Below are 18,915 nucleotides of genomic sequence, written 5' to 3'. Positions count from 1 at the left end.
ACCAGCCTATGTTCATGTTAGGGTTAGAACTTGATGTTTTGCATTTTCTGATTTTGGCTGAAAGGTTTTAAAATTTGAAAGAAATATGGGGAAAAATATTTAAAGCATCTAAGTGTCCCAGGATCCAAAGTCCCATTTTCAAGTAAGGCTCAGGCACTTCTGAAAATTTTACTCTTGGGTGCTCAAATCCCGATGAGTTTTTGATAGAATGTGTGAGTCTAATTTATCTTTTGGCACCTTTGAAGAGCTAATTGAAATTTTTCCATTTCCTATTTTGGAATATCTACTTAAAAAGAACTTTTTTTTAATGTTAAAATGTCATTTCCAAATAAAAACAATGATTTTTTTCATTTCAAAATGCTAATTCCAATTTTTTAAAAAAAAATTAAATGTTTTGAATGGGCATTTTGACTTAAAATGTCATTTTAATGTCATTTTAAGTCAAACTGACAATTCATAATGATTATTTTCAGTGTTGTTTTGTAGCCGTGTTGGTCCCAGGATATGAGAGAGACAATGTGGGTGAGGTAGTATCTTTTATTGTACCAACTTCTGTTGGTGGAAGAGACAATTTTCTGAGCAACCTGAAGAAGAACTGTGTAGCTTGAAAGCTTGTCTTTTGCACCAACAGAAATTGGTCTAATTCATAATGACATTTTTCATTTGCAGTTAACATTTCTAAATGAAAGAATTTTCATTGGAATGTCAAAGCATTTCATTCTGGTTAAAAAAAAATCAGCGTTTTTGGTTTTGACATTTCCCAATCAAGTTTTTGAGAACTTTTCATTCTGTGAAAATGTTTGATATTTCTACTCTTCAACACTATCTAAGATGAAAACAAATATCAAAATGCCAGAATTTCTCACAGAAGTTTCTGTTTTCCAACCAGCTGTAAACCCCAGGCTTTTACACTAACAACATTCTCACTTTGACTTTACAAGGAGCAGGCTGTTGACCTGAAAGACTGGGGAGGGAAAAGGGGCCTTTGGGGAGAACCTGGCTTTGGCCTGCAGATGGCCTTATTTACAACCCAGCTCCATCTCCTCATCACCTTCCATACGGGAGGTACGTGCACTTCCATCCATTTCTCCATTCTGTCCATTGAGCAATGAGTCCCTTTTGACTAGGGCTGGGCAGAAAATATGTTTTTTTCTGTGGAAAATGTTAACTTTATGACAAACAACCCCTCCCTCCAACTTTCAGCTGAAAATGTAAATTTCTATTTGGAAATACCACTGCCGTGTCTCATGGGAGTTGCAGTTCATATGCTTCAAACCCCTGTTCTCCTCTATGGACAGGCTGTCTGGCTGGACAACATCTGCAACATAGGATTCCTTCTTCCTGAGCCACTGTGGTGCATCATGAGAGTTCCATGGATGCAAGAGTGGCAGGTGGAGGGGTCTTGCAGGGGAGAGGGGTGAAGGAGAGGAGGGATGCACATGGCGAGCAGGGACCTCCAGAGAAGGGGATTGGAGGGGAGGGAAGGATCACTGCAGCCAGGCAGTGGCTGGCAGTGGGGGCTTCCGGGAAGAGGCCGAGCAGAGACAGGGAGAGGCCCACCATGGCCCAGGTGTCCGGCGGCAGGTAGTCGGCGGCTGCACCAGAGGAGATTTAGCCTCCCCTGGTCTATTATATCCACTGCCCATGGGGACATGGAATGGGAAGAGATTGTGCCTGATAAAGTGTCCTGAGGAATGATGACATGTTCTGATATAAACCTCTGCTGGGCAACAGAGGAGATGAGGAGTGAAATGTTGAAAACTGCCTAAAAGACAAAAGTTAAAACTATTTAGGCACCTAAATATTCAGATAGGTGCCTAGTGGAATCCTCAAATGTGCCTAATTCCCATTGATTTCATGATTTCCACCCATATGAGCTGTCGCTAACGGTCTCCAACCTGGCAGTCTTCTGAAGGACCAATAGACCAGCTCCGACCTATGATGCCCATCTGAACAGTGCAAAGGAGAGTTCATTCTCCATGACCCATTCATGACCTGCATCTCCACAGAGATTGTGCCAACCAGCAATGGGGACATTGTCTGCCCATCCAGCTAGGGGTGAGTTTTGTAGTGATAGGGCAAATCCAGGATCTCAGATCTCAAAGCTCCTCTCTTGAACTTTGAGGAATCTGGGATTCCAACATGGTTTAGAGTCTTGGTTTTGGTCCATCTCTGCTTTTCTGTCATGTGGAAACATTCCTGTTAAGGGGAATGCTGCTTCTTTCAGCCTGAGTAAGCCTAAATGCTATATCCCAGCAGTGTCCCAGTCTTGTTCCCACTGGAGTCCATAGGCTCTCCAAGTCTTCTCGGGAGAGCTGGTTGGGAATTTTCCACTGGAATGATTTTCCAATGTAAAATTCTGGCTCACAAAATCAAAAAAATCCATAAGATTATTGTGGTGTTCAGTGATTCCTCTGTGCTGAAGGAGCTTGCAAGAGCTCAATGCGTAGGAAAAAAATGTGTGTCCTCTCTGCATGAATGGGGTTAGCACCTAGGGATTCCTGCCTCCAGCCACTGAGTTCAGCCCACTCGGCCTTGCTGCTTTTGCAGCTTGGCTCTCCCTTTAGTTTGCCGATACTGCAGAAACGCACATGGCAGGGAATCCTGGGTCTGAGCTGGGCAGGGCTCCAGGGGGTGAGTCTTGGAAGCCCTCAGAGAACAGATGTTGTCCCATCTTCTTCTCCCTGGCAGTGAAATGCAAAGTCAGCTGCACACAGCCCTGCTGCAGAGACCAATGTGTCAGAGTCACCCCTCATCCCGTGGTTAAGCCACCCAGCTAAGGGGTGGCAGAGCCCTGTTCAAATCCCGTCTCCTCATCAGGAAGAGGGAAATTGAACTGGGTTGTTCCACAACCCAGGGAGTGCTCTAACCACTGGCTAAAGGTGAAAAGGGAGGTTTCCCCTGGCCTGATTCCTTCTGCCAGGAAATGGCTTAGGGGCCTAAGCCAGCTGAGTCCAGGAGAGGGGTTCCCAGCTGTGGATCTCAAACAGAGATAAGGGCATCCCTGCAGCCTGGACTTAGGTTGTGAGGTGCCTTAGAAGGGCAGGGATTAGCACACACCCTTCTTGTCAGCATCTCCTGTTGGCTAGTTTAGGCATCTCTCTGCCTAGCATGCTCGCTTTTGTGGGTCCTATTCTTAGGGGCCTGTCTCTCCCAGTTCATTGTGTGAGCCAGGGGTCCTAACTCAGGCTTTTTGGATCCCATTATTCCTCAGTGATTTTCTAGGCACCTGAAAGTTAGTCGCTGTGATGCTCAGCATTGCAGCTTGTGAGTCCCCTTATAGATCTGGGGCTGCACTCCTCTCTCATCCCTTAGAAGGCTCCTCCCGGTCACGTCCCCCTGCCTTGCCCACACTGTATATATTAACTACATGACTCAGGACTTGATCATGCTCCCATTCAAACTAATGGGACTTATGCCATTCACTTATTTTATTTGGGGCATGAGAAGACAATAGACCCCTTTCTAGTGTGTGATCTTACCCATCTTCGAAATCACAGGGGCAGGAGAGAACCTCCTATTCTCCCCCACCAAAGATGTGAGGGGTTCACAGTCCAGGCTATGCAGTGGCCACACTGACTCCATGGGCAGGAGGAGGAGAAATGGCCCCATAGGCAGAAGGTGGCAGCAGCACTGTCTTTGGTTTGGGGGGAAGGGAGGTCTTGGGTTTGAAAATGTCTCGACCGGGTTGGGTCTGGTGGGTTTGGGTCGGGTCCTGGTCAGGACTAAAAATCAGCCCTGAGCACACTTCTAGTCCAATCACCATTACATGCCTATCTTGGAGCCAATCATCTAGACAGCATGTGTTCCGTTATGCCCTAATACACCTCCCAATCTCCAGAGGACAAAAGGTCACAGCAGCTTTGGCCAGTGGAGACAATAACAATTATTTTGCCCTTTGCGGTTGGAACATTCTATGCTTCGGCAAGACTCATTCCTTTGGTTTTGATTATAATTTCCTAACTTGTTAGTCACATAGTGCAGCCAATCATAAAGCACAAAACAGCTTCAAAAATAGGTCATGACTTTTGGATATATTTTCCACTCTATAAGCCATGTAAAATCTACTTGCTAACAATTCTTTATTGTCTCTCTTATCCTAACATCGCAAAAATTCATGGGAGTCTTGTTTGTCAATTGTTTAGCACAGACATGAGAAATGCTTAGCCTTTAGGTCCATGTGGCAATATTCCCCCCATTTGCCCTTATCTGATTAACCTCCATTGGAAACATTCATATATGTAGCTGCAGATAGTGCTTCAAGAGGGGATTTATAGCTGTGCATTAAAAACTGCAAGTGACAAAACAGAACTAATACACCTAATATCATTAATTGAAAAACCTTAAATCCTGCCTCTAACCTCGTATGAGTTATTGATTGTCATCGTGAATTAGATCATCCTGTTAGCTGTTCCTCAGACTGGGTCATACTGTTACTGATTTGGATCACATGAATATCCTTTCTATTTAGTAGCTTCTTAAGGTTTGGAGTTAAAGGATTTATGTGGACCCTGAACTTGGGTATATATTTGTCAAGGTCCATCTCTTCAGGAGCACTGTTAATGGTGGTCTCATTAGCCCAGACTGGGCCAGGAGTAATAACTGTGTGCCCTATGACAGTTTTTTTTCTAGGGGTGTAAAACAGAAGTTGCAGTCAGTAACGGGACACATTAATGAGCCATACTGATAGGTTTTATGGTACTGCCTCTTCACAGTATAAGTCACCCTCACAGCCTGTTTATGTCATTTGGTGAGGTGTACCAGACAAGACACAGTAGAAGCTAATTCACAGGTCTTGCTGGACTTTTCTTCTAGTCCAGCATACCCGCAGATTGGAATTGTGATGTCAAATACATCGCACCTGCATATGTACAAATATCCCTCAGTGGAACAATGTGCCATATGATGGGATCTGCAAGCGCTGGATTTATCATGATATACCAAAATCTCTGGTATCTTCAGGCATTCCTTATAAATATTTTCTTCCGGGTAACCTCTTGAATGGACAGTTGCCAATTTATCAAATACTTGGCCAGAAGGATTAAACACAGGAAAAGACAAAGTAAAAGAAACATATAGGAGACTGGCCATTGAGATACAATTAATTTTACAGGTATCCTCATTGGGATGAGGCATTACTGACCCAAAGTTCCTGATGGTATTAAACAGAATTAGTTCATGTGTCCAAAAACATGCCCAATTTATAGTCTGATTTTCCTGGGTATATTTAGGACAATACCACTTGGGCATATATTTGTCTTTAATTAATTTAGGGATTCTGTATTCCTTAAGATCCTTTAGGACCTTGTCCACAGCTTGTAATATATACCTGCTATAAGCAGTAGAAAATATTTCCTTACCCCTGTATTTATCTTTCCACTTTGCACTATTAACATTAATTATTTCCTGGGCTAGCCCATCTGTTCCATCGGTATTGAGTTTAGTACTATATCAGCCTCTTTATAACTGAAATAGCTGATCTGTCTTTTGATATTCTCTTAGGGCGCCCCGTTCCAAATTGACTTACATGATTTGAAAAGGCCCAAAATAGATCTTATAATTTTGTTTAGGCTTTGTAACCCTCATGTTCTGAATGCCAGAGGAGCTTTCTGACTCCCTATAGTACCTCATATTTTACTATGATATGCAGTTAATCTCTGAAATCAAACCAACATGTATAACCTGGACACACTAGTATCATTACAAAGACCAATCTCTGCCATATTCTAATGTAACAAATTTTAAATCCCAGATATATGCATAACCTATACATTATTAATCAAAGGCCCAGGTATCGGAGTAGCAGTGAGTCCATCTTTGGTCCTGCTTCAGATTCTGTACAGGAAATGGGTTCTGCAGTTGTCACTGTGGTGGTCACTGTGAGTGGATCTACACCCCACAGAGTAATTTTTTCTTTGTTTCTGGTACACGGTTCCCTTTGGGTCTCTCTTTCTTTGGGGGAGGAGATCAATACTTATTTATAAAACACCTGATCTTCCTTTGTTAAGTTCTAAATTAACAAGGAAATGCTGTTGGCAAAACCATACACCTGATTGCTATTTGTACTTTCAATTGCATTGTGTATCACATTATTAGTTGTTCCATTACTATCAAGTTTCCATACAAAAAAATATACAGAAGATTTTGTTCAGATAAAATATATCACAAAGAAATTGCAGATTCTGGTGAGGTCATATGTTACTGGTTGCAACGTGTTGTTTCAGAAGGTCCCCACTACTGCAGTTTTATGGATGTTGAGATGTGAACCTCCTTCACTACCTACTGGGAAGTAGATCCATAGGAGTGGCCCTGGTAACATGTTGCCTTCTGTGACGTCTCCTTCTGCCGGGAAGAGAATTCTCTTTTGAACAGTTTGAAGTTGTTAGCATAATGAATTTTATTAATATAACTCTTATTTCCAGTAACCCACTTTTATGCATAGGTGATCTTTATGCAAAAAAGTTTACTTTCCCCCTTTGACTTGCTGTCTTGTGAGAGGGATAGTTACAGGACTTTACCCAAGTTTTTGAATTAATTTGCTTGTTATAAGAATTAAACTTCCATTACAGGTTATTAACAGTTTTGGACAAAACATCAATTCCAATAACCAATACAGTTAAAAAAAATAATTTTGCAGAATAATTTAATTGCTGTTATGATAATTTGTGAAACTGATGATTAAAAATAGTATGGTACCACTAGTGAAAAGCAACATTGTTTTTTTTTTCTTTTGTATAATTATGCACACAAAATAAATGTTTGCTCTTACAACAAAACCAAATAAGATAAAAATAGTCACGTGACACACAAACATATAGAGTATATATAAGACATCTTACAATTAAGATGAATGTGGCACCACAATTTTTATATTTGGTCATAACAGATAAGACATTGAAACATAAATCCCTTAGGACAATACTTGCCAGGAAACAAAAGTTAAACAAAAAGGATTAAATGATTGATTAGGCAGGTTATCTGTTACCTTTCCATTTAAATACTCCCCCCCAAAATAATTAGAATTCATAGTAATTTATTTGACCCCTTAATTGTATTAATTTAATTAACTTAGGCAATATACTTCACTTTCCCCTAATGATTACTGCTATATATAGAAGGGCAAGAGTCGAGGATTAAAAACAAAGTTAACATTTTGTTGTGTTAAAAAAATCATATTACAAATTTGACATTTGGATTCCTAAAGGGTTAAATTATTAATTTAACTGAACTTATTCAATGGTTTGGTTTGTGAGGGTTTAAAAGGAAAGTTTTGTAACCTTATTTTTCCTCTTTGTCTACACCTGCTTTTATAAATTAAGTATTTTGTTTTTCTGTTTTTTTTTTTTTTTTTCCAGTGTTGACTTCCAGACAGCAGATCTTACCATTTATGCTAAAGGGTTCACTCTCTCTCCCCACACCTCCCCTCCATCTTCCACATCGGGATTTGCAAAGAGTTAAATTTATTTAAAAAAAAAAGAAAAAAAAAGAGGATGGGTGGAGAAAAGTGTAACTTTTAGCTACAAGGAAATGCACGGGTATCTTTTGTCTTTTCAAATGTCCAGTAGGGGCTAATGCCAGGGACTGTCCTGCTCTCTAAAGATGCTGATTGAGGCACAATCTATTCCCAGGCCTTGCCACACCATTACGCTTCTACATGGTGTGCAAGGGGTATAACATAAGCCCAGGGATTCAGGTACTGATAGCAACCAAAGCGATCAGACCGAGTGGGGAATCCCCTAGGAAAACCTCATAACGGTCACAGATCTGTGATTATCCCCAGTGGCCATTACCAGAGGAGTGAGTGGAAAACAGCTCAACAGCATGGGCCAAGTATCTCCTGGGTACAAATCTGATTTCTATGGAAAGGCACTAGAATGGTCTTGGCCCTACGGAGGGACCTGTACCTGACTCGGCAGCATCCTGTGCAATTAGAGCAGGAACAAGGGACAGTTTGTACTGCAGAATCTGCAACAATACAGGGGACTCTTGCTCCAGACTGTGAGCTAGGACAGGGATTTTCAGAATGACTTAAGAGAATTAGGTGCCCAACTCCCATTGACTGTACAAAGGGAGAGAGGCACCTAACTCCTTTGACCCCTTTGATTCTAGCAGCCTTAATGTACAGAAATTTGTCTTGTCCCCTTATCTCCTTTTTTTTTTTTTTTTTTTTGGTGTCACCCTAATCCTAAATGGTCAGATCATTAGCACAACGGTCTGAAGTCTGACACTGTTCAATAGAACACATAGAAGTCCAGGTAGCATCTGTGCAATCTTCCCCCACTCACCATTCCCTGGACATGTGCCTCTACCCTGTGCAGGAGCGACCCCTTCTGTAGATGTCAGGATATCCTCTTCTCCATGCCCCTGGACCTTGCTAGAGTAATAGAGCACAAAGGTGCAAATATATAGCCAGTAATATTGATGTTTGTGTGGTGGAGACACATATCCTGGGTACAAATCCATCAAGGAGACTGGAAGCCCTGGCAACGAAGGCTGCCCCGGAGCCATGTACCATGGGAGGCAGGGCTTCATTGCCAGTCTGCCTTTCCTTCATTGAAAGTTCATGGAACCTGAGATGTTTCCGTGAATCTCTGGGTTCTATGAATCAGCAATATTGGACAAAACTTTGTTTCCTCAGAAAATTTCTAACCAGCTCTACTTGTGAGCTACCCTGTTATTTATCTCTGCCATAAGCTGGAATGAGCGCCACCTTGTATCATTGGAACTGAGTGAATATAGCAAAATCATCCCTGTATGAATAGTAATGTACTTTTGCAGGGAATTCGATTCAGCTGAGGTCTTGGCCCCTGTGTGAATATTCCAGCACTGAAGACAGGAATGTGCATGGACATTTAAGCAACAGGGATGGGATTTTCAAAGGTGCCAAAGGGAGTTAGGTGCAGAATTCCCAGTGAACGTCAATAGAAATCAGGTGTCTCAATACCGTAGGCCCCATTGAAAATCACAGTGTCTCAGGGTGGACTGGCCCTTTAAGGGAAGATGGGCTCATTCATACCTGTGTCCTGTTATCTGATCCCAGGTGATGGGTTTGGGCTTGGGGCTGGGTTGGGTCAGTGACCAGGCATGAGAGGGGGCAAAGGGTAGAAGAATTTTAGGGATCAGGAGCCTCCTGAAGGGGAATCAGAGAGGACCCAGGGTCAGAGTTGACTTGGGAAGCAGCTCTCCACAGCAGCCAGAGGGGAGGCCTGGCTTGAGCAACCTGCACTGCTGGGCAGGAACAGAACCTGCCAGAGGGAATTAGGAGCCCACAAGGGACATAATGGCCTTGTAAGCCTGGAGAAGGCAGCCTGGAGATTCTGGCTTTCAACTGTTCTTCTCTGTTAATAACCAAATCTTAGAGGGAACAGTAATTCCAACACACCAATTGCAGTGGGACGTTTGGATGGGGAAGGAGAGGAACTGAAGCAGTGGCTGGATGTGACAGCAGTTCGGGTAAGACCCTTTTATATGTAGCCTTTGACTTTACCGCTAACCCTAACCCAGACCCTAATCCAGAAAAGTGCCTAAGCATGAGTTTAACTTTAAGCTTTTAAGAGACTACTCATGTGATTAAAGTTAAGCATATAGCAAAGTGGTTTCCTGAACCAGGGCCTTTGTAGAGAATATTCAAGGGTAGTGGGGTTTGAAATCATAATCGTGAGTGTTCACAGTGGATCCTCTCATGATCTGAATTCTCATAGTGCTATTGACTTCAATGGAGCTATAACAATTTACACCAGCTGAGGATTGGCCCCTTCATTTTTACAGTAATACTTCAATTTATCCAGTCAAAGAAAACAGAGTGTTGAAAATATATCCACTTGAAAGAGTTTTAAGTTCATACACCGAGTAAATATGATGAGCTGATTGTAATGGAGTTATGGGATAAGAAATATTCATAGACATGCTTTGGAAAATAATGTTTAACAATGAATACTTATAAGAAAATTATGATCTGGACATAGACAGTCATGGCAGGAAAAGAGGATCAATAATTTGCGTAATCTATCTATCTATTACTGTAGTTCACAATCAAACAGAAATCTATCATTATGACACAATTAGGTTGTGTGTTAGGACAAGGCATGGTCTACCTAATCTCATACCCAGCTTTTATCGACCCTATATGCAGCAGTGTACACAACGATGCACAGAGAAGGAATAATAAATTAAAAAAAAAGAATCAACCCAATTCTGAAATCCTTTTTCAGCCTTGATGTGAGTAGATTGACACGGGATGCCGCATGGAATGCCAGATCAGTACAAGTGATGGCACTTTTCCATTTACACCAAGGTCAGAACAAAATGACCCCAGACAAGTAACTTACACCAGTGTTCATGTTAGCACTGAATTGAGCCCAGAGGCATTGGGCCAGAACCTCATCAGTATTAAACCCTGGATGTCAATGGAGCTACTCTGCATTGGCACAGGTGTAGCTGAGATGGGAATGGGAGGAGCAGGGGGAAGGGGAGGAGCAGGGGGTAGGGCCCTGTGGCAAGGGGTGGGCTGGGGGCCCCTAATGGTCTTTGTGCCCAGGGCCCCAATAAATCTTAATTTGCCTGTGCCATGAGTGGGCAGCAATAGAAGGAACTCTGCAAGGTGACTCTCATGCCACTATTTCCTTGGCCACACGGACACAAAGAGGATAAGTGCCTACAACTGCTACCACCTGAGGAATCTGTTTGGTTGAGCTCAAGTGGCAGAACTGTGTGCTTGGATATTGTTTCTGAGACTTCAGTTTCCTGCAGTGACCAATTACGTTTGCAGACACATCCTGAAATTATAGAAGGATATTTTAAAGTTTAGTTTGAATGTAAAGAGGCATGTTTTATTAACTTCATCACACAGGAAAAAAAGCCTTTTTATTAATTTCATATGTATTGCTAATGATCTAAGCTGATGTGCTGTGGGAGAAGGAGGCAGGTCATGGTCCATTGGCATGTGAATGTTCTGCAAAAATGAGCCCCTTCCCCTCCCCATGGGGCTGAGACTCAGAGACCAGGGGGAGTATGGGGCTCCCTGATTTTAGAGCTGTAGAAGGACTTTTGCTGCTCTCAGGATTCTGTCCAGGTCCTTTGGGTTATGTCCCGTAATTGTCTCACTAGATCAGAGGTTGTCGTGATAGATGGTCAGTCATGGCTGACCTTTCTCCTTCCTGACATGCTGTTCATCATTCAAGGGTTCAGAATCCCTGCCCACGTCTGCAGTTCCCTGGGGTGAAGAGAGGGTTCAGGACAATTCCCTCCCTCTCTCCAATAATCTGTGCACATGGGAGAGAAGGGTTGATTCCCCAAGGGTCCTCCTTTATCTCTGGGTCTCCCTAGGGAGGAGCCAGTGGCTCTTCTCAGGGCCATCTCCTGGGTCTCACAGGGGTTAGAGGTTCTCGCTCCCCAAGGCAGTCTGGTGCCCTGTGGTTGGTGCTTAACAGAACGTGAGGGGCCTGCGTTGGAGCCTCACTAATGGCCATGGCTTGTGTGTGTTACAGGGATCCATCGCTACATGGCACAAAGGGGATCCCCTGGGTGGGTGAGTCAATGCAGGATTGTGCCTCAAGGGATCCGGCCACTGTTTCCCTGGCTGATCTCCGAGTGTCTGAGAAGGGAGCTGCTGGGTCAGTGAGCGGGGAAGAACATTCCCAGCTATTGCCTGACCAGATACCAGCTGGAGTCCCAGCCCCCTGTGGGATCACAGAAAGGGTGTGGGGGTTTCCCAGCACCATCGGGAGTTAGGAAGCAGAACAGCCCTGTCTTGGGCATTGGATCGGGGATACAGTGAGATCCTACCCTGGGGTGCATTACTGCACCCTGCAAAAGGCTGGGGGTAACATCAATGGGGCAGAGAGTGGGACCTGAGAACTCCACCGGGGCCACTATAGGGTGATACCATTCCAGCCCCAGGATTTGGAGTCTGTCTCTGTGCAATCTGCCAAAGGCTCATGCCCTGTTGCTTTTAGGCCTTTGGAGAGATACTCTCTGAGGGGCAGAGAAGATCCTTCCTGCAGGTGGTGCTGCTGGCCATCTACAGCCCCCTGCTGTCCGTCAGCCAGGCTGGGCTGGTCCCAGCCTTCTCCATTCTGGGGGAAGCTGCCTAGCTGATGGGGACAAGGTGAGAGGCTGGATTAGGCTCAGGAGATTGGGGGTGGGACCTAGGGCCTCTCACCTCTAATGACCCCCGGAAAGTCATTCCTGTACCATCGCCATTCAGTGTCCAGGAAGCCGCAAGGCAAATGAGTCAGAGCAGGTGCCGTGGCTAGAAGTGAATTCAACTCCATGAGCAGGATGGACTAAGGGCCTGAATTGCAGAGATGCCACAGCCACCAAAACTCCAGTTCCAGTCAGTGCTGTCTGCGCTCCCTCAACACCTCTGTAAACCTGGCCTTCAGTGAGGAGCCAAAACCTCAACCTGCTAAGAGAAGGAAGGGGAACAGCTATAGTCAGGTATATCACCATGCGACTGCTCAGTGCCTCTGGCCAGCTCCCTTGGCTTGACAGAGCTGCAGAGATCAGGGTGCAGTGAGAAGAGATGAGAATAAGCTGGGGACATAGTAGAATGGCAGGGAGGGCCCCTTCCTCCCAGAGGACAGTCCATGGCCCCTCCATGGGAGAGCCCTTCCTTAGCTCCATACTGTGTGCTTTGGTGCGTGGACACTGCCCAGCCATCAATCTCAATGAGGTCTGTGATTCATCCACTCCTTAGAACCTCTCCCTTTCTTACGGATAAGGAAGCAACAGGAAACTGTTTTGGGGGGCTGTAACTCAGAAAACCCTTTGCCCAATGACCCCAGATTTGGATCACTATCACTATCCCGTGCCCCCTGGAGGCACATCAAACTTCAAAGCAATCTGAGTGACCGGATTTTAGAGCACTTACAAGGTGTAAGCTTCAAAGCATATAAAATGGCTGGAATGGGAAGTTTCCGGCTGTTTCTCTGTACTGGTGCATGTAGACTGTAAAAAGTGAACATTGTGTTAAATACAGTTTGGGTCCCCCAAAGATAGAGTGAATAAACTCGACAAACTGAGACATTTTTGACCCTCATCACATCAATAGTTTGAGCTCTAGCACTCAAAAACCTACAACAAAAACCCACAAAAAGCCCACTTAGAAAAACCCTTTTTATCTCCACAACCCCTAGCTCAAATGACTTTTTGAAAAGAAAATTCTATTTTTTCCTGGCCTATATCTCCATAACCCTTAGCTCAAATGACTCCTAATTCAGTTTACTAATCCTACCCTGCACCTTCCCGAAGCACACCAATTTTCAAAGGAATCTGACTAAGCATGTCAATGTTAGAGGCCTTACAATGCCGACTTTTAAATGGTAGTCACAACACAACTTTAACTATAGTATAATATTTCTTAGTTCGTTTACTGGCTGAGTACCCATCTCTCAGATTTCTGTTTATTAACTATGATCTCAGAACCTTCCATGAGCATTAAAATGGGATTGTGCTGTTAAACAATGAGAACACTGATAGAGGAATAAGCATCAAAGTAGGCACCACAGTATAGATATTCAACTCACATAAACTGGCACAGCTCCATAGCACTATGCCAATTTACACCAGCTGGGGATCTGGCCCTTCATATTTCTTCAGTCTCCCTGACATACCCACAACGAGTGTGAATTAAACATTATCAAAATGCCATGCAGCATTTCACCTACAGCCTAATGAGCCTTCTATTATAGTCTTGCCTGCAGTAAGAAAAAAATGTAATTGCTAAGAAAGAAAGAAAGAAAGAAAGAAAGAAAGAAGGTTGGGCCATTCATCCCAATAGAAGTGAAAGCTCAGACATAGAAAATCTTAGCACCAGTGATTTCCTCCAAAGTTCTGTCCCTAGTGGGAATGAATCGCTCCTTACCATTAAAAGTTACACACTTGCAATTAATCCCATGGAACAAAGAACTAAGGAAGTGCAAATGGGTTCAGAATTGTTCTCTCATTTTTGGTTTAAATTCACAGGCAAAGAATATGGATTGGAAACTATGTAACAGGCCAGATCCCCAGCTGGTGTAAATCAGCCATTGCTCCATTGAAATCAAAGAGCCAGATCCCCAGTTGGCAAAAATAGCCCTAGCTACAGGAGTGTGGACGTGGTTCTTAGTTTTTAGTGTTTGCTTTTGGTACCTCTTAATGACCTAATTCAATCAGCCCAGCCAGACTGAGCTGTGGGTTCCCCTAGGGCTGTACTCCAAGAGCTGCTGATACAATGCAGGAGAAAGGGGAGTGGGGAAATCTCTGCTCACCCAGAGGTAACTATGTGGAGTTAATGAAGGAACAGGCTATTTCAGGCCTGCTGAGCTTCTGGTGCCACTAGTCTCTTAGCGATTGTAGGTCACATGTCTGTGCTATAAATATATATTTGATTCTGCAACCCCTTTGGGACACCTTTTGAGTCCCAGCCCTCCCTTATTTTTAGCCCAGGGTCCTTCCAGGGATGCTGCCATTGTGTGAGATCCAGGGAGGGTGCTGTTCCCTGACGTTAGGTTCAGCTAGTGCAGGTTGTCAGGGTGGTTTGCTTCAGAGGTGAGGTCAGAGCTGGGTTAAGAACCCTGGAGACCGGATTCAGCTATTTAGCCCCAGAACAAGGACATCCTAGGTTGTGACCATGTCTGGTGCCTACACAAACCAGGATCAGCTCTAGAGCTGGGAGGGGCTTTCAGTCTCCGATCCCATTTAGTCCATCACCTCTCAGACAACCCTGCCCAAAGAGCGCAGCAGAGAGCACATATCCGTGGAGTGGATCCCTGTTTGCTAGCAACTGCAGAGGGACCCAGCAAGTCAGGAAACAGTTTCTGGATAATATAGTGATGGGGGCATGATAGATAGGATTATTTGGACATTATCTCTCTAGCAGAAGAAGATCAAATGCATCACAAGTTGGGAAGAATTCTACAAAGACCAGCACAGTAAGTTTCCTATTTCAATTAAATATGTTAGGGTATTGATATACAGGGCACATGTGAGAACATAAATATGCATGACAATTGGAACTCATGAAGACTTTTACTATCAATTTAATCAAATACCTAGCACCAGTCAGACTTATTTTTTGGTTTATATTTCAGCTGCAAAAATGGATTGTTCATAGAAATTGTGAAAATCCAATCATGTTCCATTGTGGCAACTGAGAAGAAAACAATTTTAACTAAAAGCTGTTGAAAATTGAAAAAAAATAGCCTCTGCTGTCCTTGAAAAAACAAAATATATATCGAGGATAGCAGAGACTTTCCATGAAAAAGTGTTCAATTGAAAACCCAATTTGCCTTTAAAATAATTAAAGCAGAAAATGTCTGTCTACCTAGAATTGGAAACTTAGCTTTGTACCAGGGTAGGGAACCTTAATTTTTTCCACTAATACCACAATTTCAAACCCATTCCCTCTATTACAACTGTTTCAAAGGGATAGCTCCAGGATGGTTAAACTGAGTAAAGCAAAGTTGATAGCCCACAGAATATATTTTAAGCATCATGATGCTAAAAGACAGAGTTGAAGCCCCCAGAAAAACCTTTCTATCTTGACACTGCCCAAGGACAGACAGAAGGTCAATAGGATTAGAACCCAGATCGCCTGCTCTAGCACCATTTCCTCTGTTCTATATTGCTGCCAGTTAAATGGCAGTGCTGTTGAGAGGTGCACAGAACATACACATAATACGACACACCACCCTAAAAGCTTCCAGTCCTAATGGACAAGGCAGAGAAAGGGAGGGAGGGGAAACAGAGGCATGGGGGTGGCGAGGAAGTGACTGGCCCAAGGTCACCCGGCAGGTCAGTGGCAGAAACAAGAACATAATCTAAGTCTCCTGACTGCCACTGACCTGCACAGCACAGACATAAAGTCACAGAGGGAAACAACACAACCTAGCAGAAACTGAGCAACGCTCCTAGCCCATCAGCACACAGAGATGGAAGGGCAGCTAGAATTGGTGCCATGAATCAATCTCTAAATAGGTAGAAAGCCATCTATATGGAGGAATCATCACAGATGAGCTGCCACGTAGGAAGCTGGGTGAGTCAATGTCGTATTTCTCTGGAAAGTGGGAATCAGGTTAGGTTGTCATTTTAGTATGTTCGTTTCATGTCCAAGTTGGGGGGTTGCTGTTTGTCACAATGGGGAACCATCTTTGCTGGAATTGTTGGATTTGGATTGTACTTTTTTCCATCCTTCATACTGCATTTTATCTAGGGCCAGATCCTCAGATGGTGTAAACTGACCCAGCTCTATTGACTTTAAGTGAAATATTCCAGTTTTCACAAATGTGATAATGCACCTGATTAGTGCTCTGGCTGATGGGTGAGGAGCACTCATGACTCCTCGTCAATGGAAGTGATGAGTGCTGTGCACCTTTGATATTCACATTTTGAGATATTACAGAGAGAGAATCAGGATCAATTTCTCTGTCATTCTAATCCTTACCATTGCCCTTCTCCTTCCCTCCACAGCCATCACATGATATACTGAGGAAGAAAATGTCCAACCGAACCACCATGACCGAGTTCCTTCTCCTGGAATTCTCTGACATTCGGGAGCTGCAGATTTTACACTTCATGGTGTTTCTAGTGATTTACCTGGCAGCCCTGGTGGGGAATCTTCTCATCATCACAGTTGTTCTCCTCCACCACCATCTTCACACCCCCATGTACTTCTTCCTGATGAATTTGTCCATCCTAGACATCGGCTCCATCTCTGTCACTGTCCCCAAATCCATGGCCAATTCCCTCATGAACATCAGGTCAATTTCTTACTCTGGATGTGTCGCCCAAGTTTTTCTCTTTGTCTTTTTTGTTTCAGCAGATCTTGCTTTATTGACCGTCATGGCGTATGACCGATACGTCGCCATCTGCCAACCCCTGCACTATGAGAGAGTGATGAACAGAAGAGCTTGTATCCAAATGGCAGCTGGTGTCTGGATCAGTGTTTTTCTCTACTCTGCACTCCACACTGGGAACACATTTGCAATAACCTTCTGTGGAGGCAATATGGTGGATCAGTTCTTCTGTGAAATCCCCCAGCTCCTCAAGCTCGCCTGCTCGGACACATACCTCAGTGAAACTGGGGCTATTGCCTTTAGTGTGTGCTTAGCCTTAAGCTGCTTTGTTTTAATAATTGTGTCATATGTTCACATCTTTACCATGGTGCTGAGAATCCCTGCTGAGCAGGGCCGGCATAAAGCCTTCTCCACCTGCCTCCCTCACCTCACAGTGGTGTCGTTGTTCTTTTGCACTGCTAACTTTGCCTACATTCATCCCACTTCCAGCTCAACTTCAGGTCTGGATCTCGTGGTGGCTGTTCTCTATTCCGTTCTGCCAGCAGTGATGAATCCGATCATCTACAGCATAAGGAACAAGGAGATCAAAGCTGCATTGAGGAAACTGATAGCGTGGAGGTTATTCACCAAAAATAAACTGTCCATGTTTTCCCTTTGATTGTGATTTCATCCTGTTGCTTTATAAATGTAACCCTCTGATGACATTATTGTCTCTATGAGAACATGCTTTGCCATTTGCTTATGCAGAAAGGTGTATTTAGACAGGTAAACATGCAGACAAACACCACTTAATTCAGTGGAGTTACTGTAGATTTACCCCAGTGTAAATAAGACGAGACTCTACCTATCTATCATGTTTTTTCTACTGCCACCCATCACCACACTATCTGAGCACCTTCCACCTCAAATGAATATCCATAATCAAGTTCCCAGTGGACCTCATGAAGTCTCTGTGTCTTTGGGGGGGGAAGGGCATAAACTCTTCTTGGGGTGCCATAGCTTTTGGTTAATTGTTTGCTTGTGTAACAGAGTGGGTATGATGGTGTCAAACTGTGAACTCTGTTGTATTATGTGTAGAAATATTGGCACGGTGACAGCACAAGTCTGGCCTGGCTCAATGGCAGCCTGTTGTGCCGCTTTCCAGACAGCTGCCCTGCTGGGAAAGGTGTTTGATACCTCCTTGGAGGACCTCATTGAGAGCCATCAAGTCTAGAGTCTGGGGCCATCGAGTTTTCTTGTCCTTCGACTACTTGCCCACCACCAGAGAAAAAAAACAATTTTTCTATACAGGGGGCCCACAGGCATGAATGTCGGAGATGGAAGTTCACAGTTTGAACCCCTGGCACAGAGACGGAGGTCTACTGAACAGTGCTGTTCTGTTCTGTGCAGAGAGGGGCCGACCATGCCCACACATAGGAAAGACTAAACCTGTGTTTCTCGCCTTCCTGTCACATTCTTCTTAAAGGGGTTCAACCAGGATCCCAGCGTGATCATAGTGTAGGTGAAGTTCTGGCAGAGTGTGTGTAAGTGACCTGGGGGCTTGGGGAAACTCAGATACGGTTTTGAGCTCTAAGGCAGCTGGACAGTGGCCTCCCACTGCCAAAGGAAGGGCATCAGACCAGAGGTCTGAGCTGGGGAATGGTTCCTAGAGCCCCAGAGCTAGAAACAATGATGAGACTCTACCCATATGCAGTTACCTTGGAAGTACTGGCACCCAGTGATTGGGTCCACTTTCCTGAGATGAGTGACTGTACAACTGGGTACCGGGCCAGATTGTAACGGCTAGCTCGTCTGGCTATTGTTTTGTTTTATCAGTTGGTCAATTTGGTTTTAGGATTTTGGTTTGTTTTCTTTGGGTGGGGGGGAATGATTGGGGGTTTCAGTAATTTGTCATGTATTCGGGAGGGCAATGTGTTATCTCTTTCTCTGGGTTTTCGGAGAGAGCTGAAGGTTTGCTTCCCACAAAGATGAAGGGGTGGAAAAGAGTTTCTGTAGCTGTCTGGATGATTGAGTTCCTGTTAAAATGACTAATTTTAACATGCCTAGAGCCTGAGACAGGCTTCTTTTTTATTAATGTACATGTAAATAAATAAATAACATCTGTGTCATTCTTGCTATGGTGGGAAGGCCCTTTTGAAGA

At 43.9% G+C, this 18,915-nt stretch overlaps 1 protein-coding gene across 1 annotated transcript; it reads left to right on the top strand.

The window, feature by feature from the left end:
* Positions 1–16,455: 16,455 nt before the first annotated feature.
* Positions 16,456–17,433, top strand: LOC128848145 (olfactory receptor 14I1-like). The gene has a single exon (XM_054047943.1). It carries the CDS (start codon positions 16,477–16,479, stop codon positions 17,431–17,433), a length of 957 nt encoding a protein of 318 aa, XP_053903918.1. The 5' UTR covers positions 16,456–16,476.
* Positions 17,434–18,915: the final 1,482 nt, after the last annotated feature.

Source organism: Malaclemys terrapin, chromosome 13 (genome assembly GCF_027887155.1).
Source record: "Malaclemys terrapin pileata isolate rMalTer1 chromosome 13, rMalTer1.hap1, whole genome shotgun sequence".
Lineage (NCBI taxonomy): Eukaryota > Metazoa > Chordata > Testudines > Emydidae > Malaclemys > Malaclemys terrapin.
This window is presented reverse-complemented; position numbering and strand designations above follow the sequence as displayed.